The following is a 19731-nucleotide window of genomic DNA, read 5'->3' on the forward strand; positions in this document are numbered from 1 at the left end:
ACTTCAGGAGAGGGAAACCAGAGGCATATGAGCCAGTAATCATTGGAGGATCAGAGGTGGAGAGGGTCAGTAACTTTAAATTCCTTGATGTCACTATCTCAGAGGACCTGTCCTGGACTCGTCATATAAATCACAAAGAAAGCACGACAACACCTCTACTTCCTCAGGCATCTGCTGTGATTCAACATGTCATCAAAAACCTTGACAAACTTCTATAGATATGTGCTTACTGGCTGCATTGGTATGGGAATACCAATGCCTTTGAGCAGAAAATCCTACCAAAGCTAGTGGATTTGGCCGAGTGCATCACAAGTAAAACACTCCCAACCATTGAGCACATCTACATGAAGCGTTGCCATAGAAAAGCAGTATCTGGCCACCCAGGCCATGCTGTTTTGTCACTGCTGCCATCAGGTAGAAGGTACAACTGCCTCAGGACTCTTGCCACCAAGTTCAAGAACCATCAGGCTCTCGAACAAAAGTTGATGCTTCTCATTTAAGGACTCTTATTTCATACTTGTTATTTATTTATTATCTGCATTTGCATAGTTTGTTTACAGTTCCTAATGTTTACGATCCTGTTTACAGTTACTACTCTATAGATTTGCTAAGTATGCCTGCAGACAAAGAATCTCAGGGTTCTATGTGGTAGAATGTATGTACTCTAATAATAAATTTGACTTTGAACTTTAAACTATTATAGAATTTCGATAGTTAAATGGTCATTTTATAAATTTATTTTTGGAATTTTGATTATCTGCAGTAAGCTAACTAATTCAGGCTTGGTTTCTACCTCATTTCATACTCTACGTATTTCTGTATGCAACATTGTGCAAAGAGTGGAATATTTGTAAAATTAATCCTAGTACACGGGAATTATTTTTCATGCTACTTATGATAGATGTCTCATATTTTACCAACAGCCAGAAAAATGGAATAAGATTAAGCTTGTTGTCACACAAGAAGATGTGGAACTAGCTTACCAAGAAGCAATGATGAATATGGCACGGTTGAACAGAACTGGTATGCACTGAATCGTTGCTCTATTTTTGATGCTCTTTTCTGGCTATCTTAATTTTCTTTTTCAAAACAAAGGTAACTTTGAGAATGGGTGAAGGCCTTTACAGCATCAGAAGGAGATCTGTGCTGGTGGTCTCCGAATGGCTTTTCCACTTCAGGGACAACTTCGCTTAACTACATTTTTTCATTATTTTTGTGAAGATTGAAAAATTACTGATCTGAAAACTCTTTCACTGCCTGCTATGCATTTCCAGCATTTTCTGTTTTCGAACACTCATGCTGTGGTATTTTAAAGATGGGCTTTAGTGCTAAAACCTCTAAATTTTTCTGCAGGATGTGAGTTACTTCCCCACAGTTTTCCTTTGACTGTTGATCAGAAGGGGTCTTTAGGGAAATTGAAGGCAGCTCCATTTTGGTTGAAGTCTGCCTAATTGGCAAGTACCTGCAATCAAACTTCCACTTTCCTTGTTTATGGTCAGTGTTGCATTTATCTTCTGAGCTCTTGAAGAAGCTGACCTCAATAAACTTGAAGTCTGGGCATAATGGACTTTAGAAAAATGAGCTGATTTTTCTGGAACTCACGGTTCTGGAGGGGCATGACAGTGCTGGATGCTATGATGAGGATTGACACGTCTTAGTCTTTGGACATACAATTTCTAGATAAGGTGGTTGACAATTAAGATGTGCAGGAACATTTTCAAAAAGTTGTAAATCGTTGAAATACAGTGGGAATCGGCAGACATAGGGATGTGAGGTTGAGACCAAATATTACGTCGTCCATGATAGTAAATAGCAGAACTACATGGTCTTATTCTGCAATTTTTGTACTTGTTTACTAAAAGGGCTTTTTTAAAAAAGAATCTAATATATTATTTGCTCCACCTCATAATGAAGTAAATATTTTGTGGGCCCTCTTGGTGAAATTAAATTTCCAGTTTATTACAGCAGCAGCAGCTACTTTCTGAAATTATTGGTGTATTTTTAAATAATGAGATATTTAATAAATAGACTTAAATGTTGGGATAGCAGTTACGCAAGTGTTCCCCCGTTACTTGGTTATGGAACGGAGCTTATGACATGAATTTGAAGTTACTTTGTGCTGAAGGAACCTTCTGTCTGTTTTTAAAATAGTAATTGCATCTGATATCCAATTTGATTTGCGAGACTCAAGACGCAGAATTCTGGAGCAATAAACAAACTGTTGGAGGAAATCAGCATTCGTGGAGCCACTGGTTCTGATCAGGACCTTGCGTCAAGACTACGTCCACAGCTGCTGATTGACCTGAGTTCCTCCAGTAGTTTATTCATCAAGTTTTGATTATTTGCTCCAATGTTCATTGATATTGGACACAGTGTACAGTCAGCAACTCATCTCTAAATTGCTTATGGCATATGTCTATAAATACAGCCACAGTTTTGACATTTTTGTTTTATTTGCAGCTGCTGGCCTTATGCACACCTTCAATGCACATGCAGCAACGGATATCACAGGCTTTGGGATTCTCGGGCATGCACAGAACCTGGCAAAACAGCAGCGAAATGAGGTGTCATTTGTCATCCATAACCTCCCTGTCCTTGCTAAAATGGCAGCTGTAAGCAAAGCTTGTGGAAACATGTTTGGATTGATGCATGGCACTTGCCCTGAAACATCAGGTAGATTTCATTGATATTTTATAAATTAGTGATTTATTTTAACTGCTGTTATATCCTTAAACTACAGGGTCAGCATGGTAGCATAGTGGTTTGTGAAACACTTTACAGTGCCAGTGAACACGGTTCAATTCCATCACTGTTAGGAGTTTGTGTGCTCTCCTTGCAATGGGATGGATTTCCTCCTGGTGCGCTGGTTTCCCCTCACATTCCAAAGATGTATGGGTTACTGTTACTAAGTTGTGGGCATGTTATGTTGGCGCTGGAAGCGTGTTGAAAATTGCGGGCTGCTCCCAGCACAATACTCGATTGTGTGGGTCATTTGTGTCAATGACCAATTTCACTGTATATTTTGATGTTTCAGTGTACATGTGACAAAGTTAATTTCTTCTTTCTTTTAAAAGCACCTGCCTATTTGAGTAGATGGCCACAGTTAAGTAACATAATTATAAATAATAATTTCACCAAAAGGCTCTGTTCCCTCTAAGATGTGTGGGAGTGCGGCAGCCTCAGTAACTCAGATGCTCCTGCGCACATAGACTTTGTTGCCATGTAGCTAGAATTTTCATTTTATACAGTATGTTAATATAATTTTGAAATTCAGTTAATGTGTCTATTCAATATACAACCCTGAGATTCGTCTTCCCCATATATATCCATGAAACAAAGAGAACCATGGAACCTGTTCAAGGAAAATAATCAAACTCTGCCCTCCCACACACAAAGAAAAATTGTGCAAACAGAAACAAAAAAAATTATAATTGTTAATATTAAAATAACGTGATTGTGTTAATTGATAATCTACGAATTTTCTAAATAATAAACATACCACAACTTTGAAACATTTTAGAACTTCAATATATTTACACTGCTAGTGTTTCAAAGTTACAATACTGTTAGAAATAATAATAAACACAGAATGGAAGTCAGTAGCTCATTGTTGAACACCAGTGTTTAAAACATATTTTGTTTTTGCCATTCTGCCAGTTAGTTGTTTTGACTGCCTGACATCATTTACTTTTGTTGTGGTTTGTTTGTTTAATATGCATATCACAAAAAAAATTTAAGTGCTGTGCCGTTTTCAGGCTGTAAAAATAAATAAATTAATTCCTGTTCAGAGCAATGGTTGGTCCACACATTTGGGAGGGGGGGGGGAATTGAGGGAACATTATCAAAAAGTAACTGTTGTTTCTAGTTGTCTGCGATACTTTGGCTCCTGTAAATTTCAAGCAGTATTTAAAATTGCATATTTTAGAGCAGAGTGCAAAGTAGTGTGCTAAATTAACAAAAAAAATGCCTTGTATAGTTAGAATAAAACAGATACAATTGAAGTAGAGTAGATATACGAATATTGGGTGCAGGAGTTTGTGAACAACAAGGCTATCTGCAGATAGGTCTCTGAGAATCATGAGCCAGAAGAATAATAGGATTGCTTTTACGGAATATACACAAGATCTGGATAGTTTGCCGCAGAGCTTGATCATCTTAGGAATGGTGTGGGGAATCAGAACAGATTTGATGTGAAGTAATTGGGGGGAAAGAGAGAAAATCTGTAAAACCTAATCCTATCCAATTAGGGCAGTGTAGAAGAATGCAGAATGCCAGCCATCATGTATTAGAGGAAGTGGCCATTGAATGGGAGAAAATGAAGGAAAACACAATGTTGTAGCTGGCAGATATTCGATAATTAAGTGGTGGGGGAGCAGGGAGAAGACCACATATTTGGTTTGTGCCTCAAGAAGGGGGCATCCATCATTATGGACCCTCACCAACCGGAGGCATGCCCTCTTCTCATTACTACCATCAGTGTAGAGGTATAGGAACCTGAAGGCCCACACTCAGTGATTCAAGAACGGCTTCTTCCCCTCTGCCATCAGATTTCTGAATGGACCATGAACACTACCTTGCTGTTCCTTGTTATCAGTGATTTTTTTTCTTGAAACTTGGTGATCTGTTACCATCTTGTGAAAGTCAAATAAGACACTTGACTCCTGTAACATGCTCCTTTGCAGGTGGCCTTTTGATTTGTCTTCCACGAGAACAAGCAGCTCGGTTTTGTGCAGAAATAAAATCACCAAAATACGGTGAAGGCTACCAGGCTTGGATTATTGGAATAGTGGAGAAGGGCAATCGCACTGCCAGGATCATAGATAAGCCACGGATCATTGAAGTCGCTCCAACGGTTGCAACACAAAATGTTAATCCAACTCCTGGTGCCACGTCTTAAAGAAAACCAAGCACCCAGACACATGACGTTTATTGCAATTCTGATGCCATCCCAAGCAACTTTGTAAATTTAACTTGTCTGCCGAGTGTCGGCCTTCTGGCAGACGTTGCGTGGATATCAAATAAATCCATTGCCTTGTTTTTCTGTTACATTAACTGAAGATGCACCTAATACTAAGGCAGCTTCTAAGTTGAGAATTTATTATCCAATACTGTTGATTCATTTTGAATCTATAGACACTTACTGTCTGTGCCACATAGGCTCTCCTTAACGTGCTTCACATAGAGCACACTCTACCAACAGCAGTGCAGCACCATTTCATTTGTCTGGTCAATATATTACGAAAACTGTGTGCCTGCAAGTCTGTTGCCTTGAAAGCTTTTCAGAGAAAGTTGCAGATTGCAGTTGTTGCACCGGATAGTGGAATGCAGCAGTTTGCATGATTTCATTTGGTCTTTGGTTTGTAATGTTTATTCACACAGTTAAGATGTAATGTTAGTGTTGACTTCACTCAGTTGCTCTCTCTGTATAAAAACAAAACACAAGTAGGTCCTCTGTGCTATATTCGCATGGCCAGCACTTCACTCGAAGGAGAAGTACTTCTGTCCAATTAGGCAAATCTTAAATAACGTTATCATGGTATGTTTTCTATTTGTTCTTTTGTAGCAGACACAGATGTATGTGCTAGTCTACACTGTGGTTCGCTGTTTTATCATGCAGGAAATGTCGCAGACCAAAAGAGAGCTACTGTAAAGTACTCTAAGATTGAAGCTCAGATTGAACTACACTATGACTTTTTTTTAAAGTAATCAATTATGTTGACTATGTGCTGTGGTTATTAGTGTTTAATACATTTTATATTTTGTAAAATGATATCTGCATCTGCTTTTCTATAAATGCAACTAATCTTTAGCATAAAACAACTTAGTTTTTATTTTTTTAATTATGCTCTATTGATTCCCTGCTATTCTGTTAAATCTGAATAATATTGCTGATGTCATATCTTGAATTTGCATACTCTAATGAATATTTAAAGTTTTTCCTTTCTCCCTGCCCCACTCCTTGTATGTTATTTTTCAGTACATGCCTTTGTCTCTGTATAATATGTTAAAGTGTATGAAGATTGAGATTTTGTTACTTGGGGGCCTTTTTTCCCTGCTTCCCCAGTGCATTCTCTTCCTCTGTCCCTGCCCCTCATCTTTCCCTATGAAGGTTTCTCACAGCACAATAACCCAGTTCATTAAATTCAAAATTTGCTAAGATTGCTGTTGATCTTATTTCTGTTTCCTTTACCCTTCTCATCCTGCATTATTACTATGAATTAGTTTCTCCCAGGCATCTTGTAATAATGCTCTAGCTTTGGTGGTTTATAATTACACTTGCTGGTTGTTGGGCATAATCAATTATTTGCCCTAGTATGTGCTAAATTCTGTTGTGAAGTACATGTCTTGACTGTATTTGTACTTCTATATTTTAGAATTTGGGCCTTTGAAAAGTTGGAATTTTTTAATGCTTGTTAAATAGTTCTTTTCAAATAGTAGGGTATTGATATGCTTGCTGCACTGGAGCATTCCACAATAGTTTTCCTTCATAATCAACTGAAAGGTAGGTTTATAACAACAAGTTTATTCTGTCTACTGTCATTGTCTCCCATAAGAGCAAGCTTATCCAACAATAGCAACATCAGGTACCTAGTGAAGAATTGGGCTATTTCATAAAATGAAAAATTTAAGCAAAATGGATCATTTAAGGGCCAAATAAATTAGATATTTTAAATCACAAATATGAGAATATCTGCTGACGCTGGAAATCAAAGCAACACACAAAATGCTCGAGGAACTCAACATGGCCTGCTGAACCTCCAGTATTTTGTGTGTTGCCTAGACACTTTTAAATGTTTGTTTGGCATCAGTATTTGCTAATGAGATGCAGACAAGTTTAGAATCTAGTCCATTCACTCACTCTGCATCTGCAGGGATGCTGATGCACATCTTACTTTGATACCACATTTATTGGGAAATATTTCTAGTAATTTGCTCTATCAACTTATCACTATTGGATGTTGTTGACTCATTTGTGGAGTGCCAAGTTTGCTTTCCTTCAGTTGGGCATGTTGCAGCTGTTCTGGGTACAGCACCTTTGTCAATTGTCAAAGCTTATTAAAAGGTTTAACATTCTTTCCATTTCTCCACAGATGCTACCTGCCCTGCTGAACTCTCCCAGCAATTTGTAAATTCCAAACTCCAGCAAGTAGAAACTTTATTGCTTTTTATCAACAGTATGGTCTGCTTAAGGCATTATCTGATTAGTGAGTTTATCATGACAGAATAACTAGCTAAACTCATTACGGAATTGAAATAGCCTGTGGTTTTCTGGTCGAGACCAATGGGTTAAATCCTAATGATTTGTTACTTGTGTTTGTCAGTGTCAGTTTTGCTGCTCACATAGTTCTGGTGCACCAACTTGTTCAAAGAATTTGTTCAAGCAACTTGTTTTAGTTTACAGATGGCTTAAAAGCCCATCATTGTCATAGCTCAATATCTAAAGCATGCATTTACTTGAGGATTAATTGAGTTATGTCTTTTCTTTCAATGACATGAGAAAGAAGTCCATCTCTATTTCATTGTTAATGCTCCCTTATAAGTATGTCTGCAATAGATTGAATTCAGCATCATTTTGGTTCCAAACAATGGAGTGGAGTGAACTTGAAATTGGAGATTGCAAAGGGTATTCTAGGGAAGGTTTTTGAAAGTTGGAAAGTGGGCAAAAATAAGAGTCTGTGCCTTAAAGGCCCCATTCTAGGAAGCTTCTTAAAAGGAAAGTAAATAAGTGAATTTTTCATTTAATATTTTTTGACTATTGATACAATAGTTTTAAATTTATTAACAAATTTACTGTACAAAAATATCTCGCCTGTCTTCGAAGCTTCCTAAGTCATAGAAAGGTAATCCCACAGATATGAATCTCCTTGTATGAACAGAAAATTATACAGTAAAAGCAATCTGAATGAAGCATTCAGACTGGATCCTACCAAATGTTTGAATAAAGCAGCATTTAACATGGATTCAACCCCACATCAATCTACCTACACCTTTAGGAACTAAAAAATATTAAGAATACAATCTGAATTGACTCTAGCAATATTAGTTTATCCTATATATCAGCTCCCTTTGTAAGCTTGGGAGCTAACTAGACTGAGACTTTACCATCATGCATAGGAATTCTGACTAGTTATGTATTTCAATAGAGGGTTTTTGTCTGAAATAAGCTGCTTTACAGACCAGTATTGTACTGAAGGTTTTTTTGGGGGGGAAATGTTGGCAGTTACCTCCATGTTGAAATTTGGAGCAGCTTTTGTAAATGGAGAGACCAAATGGTGTGAAAGGACTGTAATCACTAATTCTAAACTCAAATAAAATCTGAAAATTGTGCTCAGAAGTGTAGGTGTTCGATTATAATTTGGCTTTTTTATTTTACCCATGCTTTCAGCCACTTACCTTTAAAAGCTAACATTCACAGCAACAATGTGGGGAATTTGTTTGCAGGTGCATTTGATTGAGGTCTTATTCTGCATGCATCAGCTTCTGTGAGGCATCTAGCAGTCGTTGCTGAAACAAATTCATAATGTTCCACTCAAACCATTTTCTCCAAAGTTCACAGTAAATTGTTAACAAAGTACGTACATCTCCATACACAATCCTGAGATTCATTTTCTTGCAGGAATTTACAAATAACAAAGACTGACAAATGACTAGTGTGCAAAAGAAGACAAATTGTGCAAATAATTAAAAAATTTAAATAAATAAAACTGAAAACATGAATTGTAGAGTCATTTTGAAAGCAAATCTATGACTTGTGGAATCGTTTCAGTGTTGAGGTGAGTGACATTATCCACACTGGTTCAGAAACCTGATGGTTGAAGGGTAATAACTGTCCTGAACCTGTACCTCCTGCCCAATGGTAGAAGCAATTTTAGAATGGATTTGAAAATGTGGCAGAGTTTAATCTTGGGACTTTGAGATTCCTTGATCTGAGATAATAGCTTTTTTTTTAAAAAAGACCATGAATTCCCATTCTTGTTTCCAAGGCAATGGTAAGTAACACTGGATAACAAAGATTTTGCTTCCTGAATACCTTTAGGGGTATCTTATGAATTTTGGGCTACTGATCATGAAAATCATCATGAAATTTCTCTATCATGCACCATTTTTAAAAATAAACTTATGTTTTTTTTATTTCAATTCATATTTCAAGTCAATTAAAATGTTGCTTACAATATAAACTGGAAAGTTTCCTATCTTGTCCAGGCATGCTTAGGTGGTGCGGCTGCTGCATGGCAGGACAGGTTTTAGTAATAATTACAGTATTGGGTTCAGGACTAAGGATGGAATTTGCTAGCACCAGGCATAAAAATTTCTATGAAGAATTTTGATATTTGAGAATAACTGATGCCAAGATTAAGGAAAGCATTTTTGTTGGTCCACAAATCAAACAGGTCATCAATAACAGGCAATTTAAAGAATTTCTAGTGTTACTGGAGAAAATCACATAGAACGCATTCAAGGAAATTGTTGAAATTTTTCTCGGCATCTACAGAGCATCAAACTATGTGCAGCTGGTTGGAAGCATGCTTCAAACGTATACATGAAATGCAACATGTCACTAAAGATTCATTTTCTGCATTCTCATTTAGACTTCTTCCCTGCAAATCTTGGTGCTGTTAGTGACAAGCATGATGAAAGGTTTCACCAGGACATTGTGGTCATGGAGAAAAGATAACCGGGCAAGTGGAATCCATCAATGCTGGCGAATTATTGTTGGACACTTAAGCGAGAAGCCTCAGACACAGTACAAATGAAATTCATTAACAAAATATTTTTAACTTAGTTGAACATCAGAACCATTATGCAATTAAACACATTATATTCAATAAAAGTTCATTTGTTTCTCCAAATTCCTACATGATACAAGTAGTCTGAAATTATATTTGTGTTCATCTTCAAGCAGTCTATCATAAAAAATTCTGAGGAAGCAACACTTTTGAAAAAATTTGTTCTCCAGTGTAATTGCTCAGTTCTGACCTATCAGAAGAGCATCCAGAAGGACCACATTGCAATGCAAATAAGCTCATAATTTGTGCCACTGTGGGATCTGCTGCCATTTTTATGCCAGTGGATAAGAATAAGGATCACCTTCAAAATACCGGTTAATTGAGTGATCTTTAATCAAACTGGAACATAAAACTTAATAAGAACAGATATAAAGATGAACAGGATGCTAGTGGGTTCCTTAGCATTGACCCCTGTAAAACATTTAAAAAATTGCACAAGGTTACACACGGCTAGTCTGGAAGAGACGATTGAAGGGAAGCTGATGTGGCAAGTAAAGATGTTCCCTCTGGAAATCTGAAGTATATGCATTCTACTGAAAGCTTATAGGAACATCGCCAAGGGTAATGGGCAAAATAGTACAAGAATAGAGGAATATGCATTTTATACCTGCTTTTGGTTTTGTAAATATTTGCCTTGTACAGTCTATTACAGGGTTATGGATAAGTAACTAGGGCCCTATAGGGCTAAAAGTCTGCAAGGAGATGAGAAATGATTTGGTGTATTAATTAAATAATTCCGGTGTGTTCTGATGGTTAGATAATTGAACATGAAATGGCCGTCTGTTTCCGGAGGAAGGACTGATAAGCACCAGGATGCAGGAAAGTAATGTGAACGCTCCTGAAACACAAACTCAGTTATGTGACAACTAGGAAATTAAAATGGAATTTTTACTCATTGGGTATAGGTTGCACTGTACTTCCCATCGTTGGTTGTCTCTGATCAGGGTGACTTTGGCTGTTTAAAGATTGAAGTAAAACTAGCTCTGTCACATGTACATGTACATCAGACATACAGTGAAATGCATTGTTTGTGTCAAATCAAATAAGCAAGGATTGTGTTGGGCAGCATGCAAGGGTCGCCACACTTTTGGCGCCAATATAGCATAGCCATAACTTGCTAACCCGAACATCTTTGGAATGTTAGAGGAAACCAGAGACCCCAGAGCAAACCCACACAGTTAGGAGAGCGTGCAAATTCCTTACAGACTGACAGGAATCCAAGTGAATCAGTGATTGTTGGAGCTGTAAAGCAATTGCACTAACTGCTATGCTACCATGCTGCCCAGAAAGTGGTTAACCACCTGATGTGGATCTAGGTCCCGTGCATTTCAGACTGGAAAAACTGGGTGAGTTTCTTCCCTGAAGAGCATCAGTGAATCTGGAGCAGGTTTTTCTCACATTCTGTTACTACTTTAGTTTAATTAATAGATCTTTTATATTTATCCAACCAGGGTCATGATGGGATTGAAATCCATGTACCCACACCAATAGACAAACCTTTGGATTCATGTTTGGTACCCTGACTGCTCTGCTGTACACTTGATAGATGTGCAATCAGCTGAATGATTTTAATAGCTGTACATTTCAAAGACTGAAGTTATTTCTGGGTCCACAATTCTTAGTGAAAAGTGAGTTCAGGAACTGCAGTCAAGTTATTTTTTCATATTAGTCACAAATCCTCAGGATTTGTATTTTAGGAATGTGATCAATGGGTTCTTGCCTGTTAGTGAAAATATGAACATCATAGATTGGGTGAAATGCAATCAAGTCAGAAAGGATTGGGTCATTCCACCTTCCTGAGGTAAACGGAGGCAATAAGTGGGGCCACTAGAAAATTGGATGAGCTGGACAAGTAACAACTGAAGATTATAGCAGAAATGCGCAAGAAAGAATGATTAAACCCATGTTTCCTGAAAGCTGCTGCTAACTTGGAGGAGAGGAGAAGAAGTGAAGCTTGATGGTGGTTGACATAGGCAGTGAACTATAAGCCACTGCCACTTTTTTTTTTTAAAAACAGTACTTTTGATCATAATCTATTGGGAGATTGCATATAAGTAGAAGCAGACAAATTATATTGGAGTACATGTTCTAAATTGGAATACTGCTGTTTTATTAGACAAGTAATTTAACAAAAGTGGTAAATACATCTTGAAGTATTTCAATTCAGAAACGATTTGGGAGTTCATGACATTGCTACAACAGAAAAGGTGATTGGTTCAATGCCTTGGTCAGTGAGATAGTAAGGTCAAATTCAGGCTTGTGTCGTTCAACCATGTGTGAATTGAATACCCATGAATACAGCCACACAAAGAGTGGCCAGGGTGCAAAGCAGTTCTTACAGTCTCTCACGGGTACATATAAGATGCAAGGACATACAAGATACCAATGAAATACAGTCACATACGGACCCCAAATCCATGAATGTTGCAACAATCTGCAGATGAACACAATACAGCTTATCTTCTGTCAAGCAAACTCTGGGCGACAGCACCAGCTCTAGCTTGGTTGCTATACAATACCGCCTTCGGTGGAGCACACCAACTCTGACACTGCTTTCCTGGGGCAGCTGTAAAGGTGACTGCGGCTTGAGGCCATGTAGTTCCCCGCCATCCACATTAGCAATGTGCAACAGGGTCGCTTGTTACACTGCACACTGTCTTTGCACACAGACTCCTCAGATGCCACTAAACTAAAGCAGAAAAGGAAGATGTATGTCGGATACAGAGAGCTTAATACTGCAGAAAGGCTCAAAATATATGGAAATTGCAAGGGTGAAATTAAAATGTTAAGTAAAGATTGATCATTAGAAAATATTGGTAAGTAAGATCTGAAGATTCTTTACACAAAAGTCAAGTTTATCATACAGGTCTAATGGAAAAACTTGTATCACAGCATGGAGGAGTAATTGGATTGACTAGCTCTATTCATGAGAATTTAAAAGAACAAGAGTTAATCTCATTAGTGGGACCAGTAGAGCTGCAGCCACCGCTTCAACAGCAGTGCTGTCAGTTTGGAGTTTACTGAGCAGTCAGAGCTAGGGGTCACAGTCTCAGGATACAGGTAAAACAAGAAATTTCTTCACTGGGCAGCTTGTAAGGTTTCAAGTTCCTGGGGGTCAGCATCTCTGAAGATGTGTTCTGGGCCCAATGTATTGTGGTAATTACAAAGAAGGTAGCCGTATTTTATTAGAAATTAGAGGAGCTTTGGTATGTCACCAAAGATAAGCAAATTTTTACAGTTGTACCATGGAGAGTATTCTGACTGGTTGCACCAACATCTGTTATGGAGGCTCCAATGCAGAGGATTAGGAAAAGCTGCAGAGCTTGTAGATCCAACCAGCTCCATAGTGGGAACAATCTATGCCACCCACCATCAAGGACGTCACATACCTCAAGAAGGTGACAGTCATCATTAAGGACCCAGTACATGCTCTCTTCTCATTACCACCGAGGAGGAGGCATAGAAGCCTAAAGACCCATTGTCATAATGTTTTAGGAACAGCTTCTTTCCCTCTGTCTTCAGATTTCTGACTGGTCCACAAACTCTGTCTCACTTTTTTGCAAGACTTTTTTTTATATATTATTGAAACTTGTACATTTTATGTATCACACTGTACTGCCACAAAACAAAGTTAATGTCAACCTGATTCCACAGAAGGTGGAGGAGGTGGAATATGCTGAGTAGATAACATTTTTAGCTGCAGTAGATATCAGAAGGTATAGGGAGACAGTGGGAATATGGTGTTGGAGTCATAGTCACATAGAGAAATGGACTCTTCAACTCACGACATACAAATAAGCTATTAGTATTTGTTCTCATCGTATTTTCCATATTTTGCCTATAGCCACCTATGCTTGTGATTGAGTGCAATCACGGTGAATGCTGCAGAAGGTTCAAAATGTCCAATATTTTGCTGTTTATTTAGAGCTGAAGCATGGAGTAGGCCATTCTGGCCCAGTGAGCTGTGCCTCCCAACACCCTATCTAGCACTGGTCTAATGACAGGAAAATTTATAATGACCAATTAACCTGCTAACTGGTGTGTCTTTGGTCTGTGGGAGGAAACCCTCATGGTTGAGGAGAACGTTTAAACTCCTTAGCAATGGTGCCAGAATTGAACTCCAAACTCTGACACCCTGAGAAGTAATAGTGTGGTGCTAGCCATTATACTACCATTCATCATTACCATTATGTGCTGTGTCATAATCATAGTCTCTCTATGAGAGCGATTGGTCTTAGCAGATTGTGGTTTGCCATTGCAGCCTTCTGGGCAGGTCTTTACAAGACAGATGACCGCAGCCATTATCAATACTCTTCAGAGAGTCAACACCTCATATACTGTCCAGGTAGTCTCCAGCCCCGTGGTATGAACATAGAATTCTCCAACTTCCAGTAATTCCCTCCCCCTCCGTTCCCCTACCCCTATTTCACTCTGCCCCCTCCCCTAGCTGCTTATCTCCTCCCTCATGGTTCTGCCTCCTTCTACTACCCATTGTGTTTCCCCTATTCCTCCTTCACCTTTCCTGCCTATCACCTCCCTGCTTCCCCTCCCTCTCCCCCACCCCTTTATCTTTCCCCTTACTGGATTTTCACCTGGAACCTACCAGCCTTCTTCTTCCCACCCTCCCCCCCACCTTCTTTATAGGGCCTCTGCCCCTTCCCTCTACAGTCCTGATGACGGGCTCCGGCCCCAAATGTTGACTGATCATTTCCACGGATGCTGCCCGACCTGCTGAGTTCCTCCAGTATGTTGTGAGTGTTGCATTGACCCCAGCATCTGCAGAGTATTTTGTGTCAGAGATTGTCTCCCTGGTGACAGTGATCACATAACCAGGGCTTCATGGGACCTTGATAAGGGGGCATGGGCTATGCAGCTGGTACACCTTGCCCAAGGGTAACCTACAGGATAGCAGAGGGAAGGAATGCCTTGCACCTCCTTTGGTGGAGGTGTATCTTCACACCACTACCATTAGCTGTGAAGAAAATGGTTGCTTTGGAATGCCTGCAGCTGAAGGGAGACAATAACTAATTTGGGGGACCTAGACAGGGTGAATATTAAGGACCTTGTACAAAATTCAAGTGGATTTAAAGTAAATAGAAGGATTAAAGGAGAAGTGAGTACTTTCTCCCCACTCTTCCAGAGCTATTGGGGTCTGGAGCTTTCTATTTGTAAGGTTGATAGAGGCAGAAACTCCAGCACATTTCAAGTGTATGTGGGTACATGAAAAGCTGTGACTTGCTGGACAATCTGAATTGGACTTGGTTGCTCTTTTACTTATGGTATAGACACAATAGTCTCAATAATGGTTCTTTAGAACAATGCCAATGTAGAAAACTCAGTCCTGTAGTGGATTAAACAACGTCTGATGAAGAGTCCTTGAAAGTAAATCCATTGCTTGTGGGAAGAGTTCAGTGATGAAGCGAGTGAAGTTATCCCCTCTGTTTCAAGAGCCTAATGGTTGAGGGGTAATAACTGTTCCTGAACCTGGTGGTGTGGGCCCTGAGGCTCCTGTATCTTCTTCCTGATGGCAGGAACAAAAAGAAGGATGCCCATGGCTGGTGGGGGTCCTTGATGATGGATGCTGCTTTTCTGTGACAGCACTCCATATAGATGTGCTCAGTGGGGGGAGGGCTTTACCCATGATGGACTTTGCCATATCCACTACTTTTTATAGGTGTTTCCATTCAAGCGTGTTGGTGCTTCCATACCAGGCTGTGATGCAAAGGGTCATTAGAAGTTTGTCAAAGTTTTAGATGTCATGCCAAAACTTCACAAACTTCTGGAAAAAAAGAGGCACTGCAGTGCTTTCTTTGTAGTTGCACTTAAATGCTGGGCCCAGGACAGATCATGTGAAATGATACCATCAAGGAATTTAAAGTTGCTGATCCTATGATTCCCCCAATGAGAATTGACACATGAACCTCCAGTTTCCTCCTCCTGTTGTCAATATTCATCTCCTTGGTCTTTTTGACATTATGTGAGATGTTGGTGTGGCATCACTCAGATGTTCAATCTTACTTTTGCTTGCTCACCTAAAGAAACAATCAACATGTGTGCAATTTGTTCAAACCAAGGACTCCATCATGTACAGAGAACTCAGGGCATTGAATTGAAACTACAAGTATGTCAAGCTTTAGGACTGTTGGATATTTTGGATAGTGGGAAGGGTTGATGTCCCATGCTCCATGTTTGCTGGTGTGCTACGATGGGAAAGGAATATTGGAAGAGTGGATTAATCCCTTTTGCATTACAGATAAGTTAATGGAAAGTATAGAGTTGGCACCAACATAGTCATAGAGGTGTACAGCAGGAAAACATCCTTCAGCACAACTCATCAATACTAACCAAGATGCCCATCTATGCTAGTTCTATTTGCTTGTTTTAGCCCATATCCCTCTAAAACAGGGATTCTCGACATTTTTATGCCATGGACCAATACCATTAAGTAACCCCTGCTTTAAACCTTTCTTATCCATGTACTTGTTCAAATGCTACCTAACTGTTGTACCTGCCTCAACCACATCCTCTGGCAGCTCTTTAATATTATACCTTTGTATTTATGTGAGGAATGATTCCCTTATCGGTTAAAATCACAGTATCCCCACACCCTGATTCTTTGTTTCCTCTATTCACCAACGTGATGGCACAGTAGCACAGGGGTTATCAGAATACTTTTTAGTAGCTTTCTAATGCAATTACAATAAAACCAAAGTCACTTTTAGTGCAAAGTGATCATTGTTGCTACACTTTAATTGATTAGGGTTGTGTCAGCTGGTTCAAGAACCAAATGTTTGAAGATAAATAGCTGTTCCAAAACCTGATGGTGTGAGACTTCAGGCTTCTGTACCTCCTGCCCAATGGTAGCTGTGAGAAAAGGACATGGCATGGATGGTGGGGATCCTTGATAGATGTTGTCTTCTTGAAGCAGCTCCTCCTGTAGATAGAGTCAACTAATCTCTGCAACATTTGTTTCTGTACATTCAAAATACTACACCAGATTCAAGTCTCTATTCTCTACCTACCCTGAGACAAATTTCTACCGGGTATGGAAACACCAACACCTTTGAACAGAAAATCCTACTAAAAGCAATGGATGTGACTCAGTCCATCACAGGTATAACCCTCCCAACAACTGAGTGCATCTATATGAAATAAAAGCAGCATCCATTATCAGAGATGCCCATCAACCATTTCATGCTCTCTTCTCACTGTTGCCTTCAGGGGGAAGATACAAGAGCCTCAGGACTCGTACCACCAGGTTCAGAAAAAGTTGCTATCCCTCAACCATCAGGCATTTGAATAAAAGGGGATAACTGCACTCAGCTCCACTTACCCATCATTGAAATGTTCCCATAACCAATGATCTCACTTTCAGGGACTCATTATCTCTTTATCAGATGTTGTTTGGAGCTGGATCAATATTTTTGGAATTCCTCATTTAACACCATGTTGGGAGCATCATAACACAAGATATAGAAATTCACGGAAACAGAGCAGTTCATTCTTATGATATGTTATTGGAATTGCTTTATGATTGTCAGATGTGCTGAGATAAGGTGGAAAGCTACTGAGATGGAGTGAAAAGCTTGTCTTGCATACTGTTCATACAGATCAGATCATTACATGGTGCATTGAGGTAGAACAAGGGAAAAACAATAACAAAGCAGAATAAAGAGTAACAGCACAAAGAAAGTGCTGTGCAGGTAAAGATGCAAGATCTTAATGAGGTAGATCGTGAGGTCAAGAGTCAATTTATCACGTTAGGCAACAATGTATTAATATTATAACAGCGAAGTAGAAGCTGCCTTCGAAGCTGGTTTCCAGTTTTGTATCACCTACCCAATAATCTTAATAAATAGCGTAGTTCCCTGATTTGGCATTCTGAGATTAGCTATATTTTTACATTCCACCAGCAGCTGGCTATATTCAAGCGCTTGAAAAACTGCATGATGTTGTCTTGAAACAAGAAAGAGTCCATCCTGATGCATTTCAAATCATAGTTGGGGTCTTCAACCAGGCTTGTTTGAAGAAAGCCCTGCCCATTTGCTATCAGCATATAACCTGTAGTGCCAGAGGTCCCAACGCACTAGACCACTGTTATACTACAAAGAATGCCAACTGTTCCATGCCCAGGCTGCATTTTGGTAAATTGAATCACTTGGCTGTTCTCCTCCTGCTTGCGTACAGACAGAAGCTAAAGAGCAAAGCTCCAGAGATTATGACAATGAAGGGGTGGTCGCGGGAGGCAGAGGAGCGCCCATGGGACTGCTTTGAGTCAATGGTCTGTGCTGTGTTCAAGGACTCATCTGTAGATCTGAATGAATCTGTCCCCACAAGACTATTCAAAGTCTTCTCCAATCAGAAGCCTTGGATGAACCATGAGATCCGCAGTCTGCTGAGAGCCAGATCAGAGGCATTCCAGTCTGGTGACCAGGAAAATTACAAGAGGTTCTGGTACAACCTCTGGAGATCCAACTCAATGGGCAAAGTGGCAATTCCGAACTAAACTGGAATCAATGCTTTGCAGTTGTGACAGGGCTTGAATACTCCCATAAAGTTAAAATAAGCAACATTGGCGACAGAAAAGCTTTGCTTCTAGATGAGCTCAATGCCTTCTCTGCTCATTTTGACCTCTCAAAGCATGAAGGAACCATCACAAACTCCCACAGACCCCAATGGTTTCAGTCTCTGCGGCTGATGTGTGAGCAGCCTTCAGGAGGATGAGACCACAAAAAGCATTCACAACAGGGTAGCTGGCCAAGTACTATAGGCCTTTGCTGATCAACTGACTGGTGTGTTCACTGAGACCTTTAACCTCTTGCTTCAGCAGCCTGAGCCTGCTTCACCATATAACAAGATCATGGCTGAGCTGGTTGTAACCTCGACTCAATACTTTCATCACAAAAGAGAAAATTTGCAGATGCTGGAAATCCAAAGCAGCACACACAAAATGCTGGAGGAACTGGGCCGGCCAGGCAGCATCTATGGAAAAGAGTATTGTCGATGTTTTGGGCTGAAATCCTTCAGCAGGGTTGGAGAAGAAAAGCTGAGGAGTAGATTTAAAAGGTGGGAGAGGGGAGAGAGAAGCGCAAGGTGATAAGTGAAACCTGGAGGAGGAGGTTTGAGAAATTGATGTTCATGCCATCAGGTTGGAGGCTACCCAGACTGAAAACTAAGTGTGGCCTCATCACTACTGTGGAGGAGGCCATGGATAGACGTATCGGAATGGGAATGGGAAGTAGCATTAAAATGGGTGGCTACTGGGAGATGCCACTTTTTCTGGCAGACGGAGCATAGGTGCTCGACGAAGCACCTCATGTTGGATTCAGCTGTTTAGATCCAAGGTTAAAAGGTGGGAGAGGGGAGAGAGAAGCTCAAGGTGATAGGTGAAACCTGGAGGAGGAGGTTTGAGAAATTGATGTTCATGCCATCAGGTTGGAGGCTACCCAGACTGAAAACTAAGTGTGGCCTCATCACTACTGTGGAGGAGGCCATGGATAGACATATCAGAATGGGAATGGGAAGTGGCATTAAAATGGGTGGCTACTGGGAGATGCCACTTTTTCTGGCAGACGGAGCATAGGTGCTCGACGAAGCACCTCATGTTGGATTCAGCTGTTTAGATCCAAGGTTAAAAGGTGGGAGAGGGGAGAGAGAAGCGCAAGGTGATAGGTGAAACCTGGAGGAGGAGGTTTGAGAAATTGATGTTCATGCCATCAGGTTGGAGGCTACCCAGACTGAAAACTAAGTGTGGCCTCATCACTACTGTGGAGGAGGCCATGGATAGACATATCGGAATGGGAATGGGAAGTGGCATTAAAATGGGTGGCTACTGGGAGATGCCACTTTTTCTGGCAGACGGAGCATAGGTGCTCGACGAAGCATCTCATGTTGGATTCAGCTGTTTAGATCCAAGGTTAAAAGGTGGGAGAGGGGAGAGAGA

The 19731-nt window shown here is 40.0% G+C and overlaps 1 protein-coding gene across 3 annotated transcripts in view; it reads left to right on the plus strand.

The window, feature by feature from the left end:
• Positions 1-9808, plus strand: part of sephs1 (selenophosphate synthetase 1) — a 74129-nt gene extending 64321 nt beyond the window's left edge. For all 3 annotated transcript variants that reach the window (XM_072241262.1, XM_072241261.1, XM_072241263.1), the window contains 3 exons: positions 924-1023; positions 2461-2673; positions 4683-9808. In XM_072241262.1, the coding sequence (XP_072097363.1) occupies positions 924-1023; positions 2461-2673; positions 4683-4897 (528 nt within the window). In that variant the 3' untranslated portion in view covers positions 4898-9808. The remainder of the gene's footprint in view (positions 1-923; positions 1024-2460; positions 2674-4682) is intronic.
• The last annotated feature ends 9923 nt before the right edge of the window (positions 9809-19731 follow it).

Source organism: Mobula birostris, chromosome 23 (genome assembly GCF_030028105.1).
Source record: "Mobula birostris isolate sMobBir1 chromosome 23, sMobBir1.hap1, whole genome shotgun sequence".
NCBI classification, from domain to species: Eukaryota; Metazoa; Chordata; class Chondrichthyes; order Myliobatiformes; family Myliobatidae; genus Mobula; species Mobula birostris.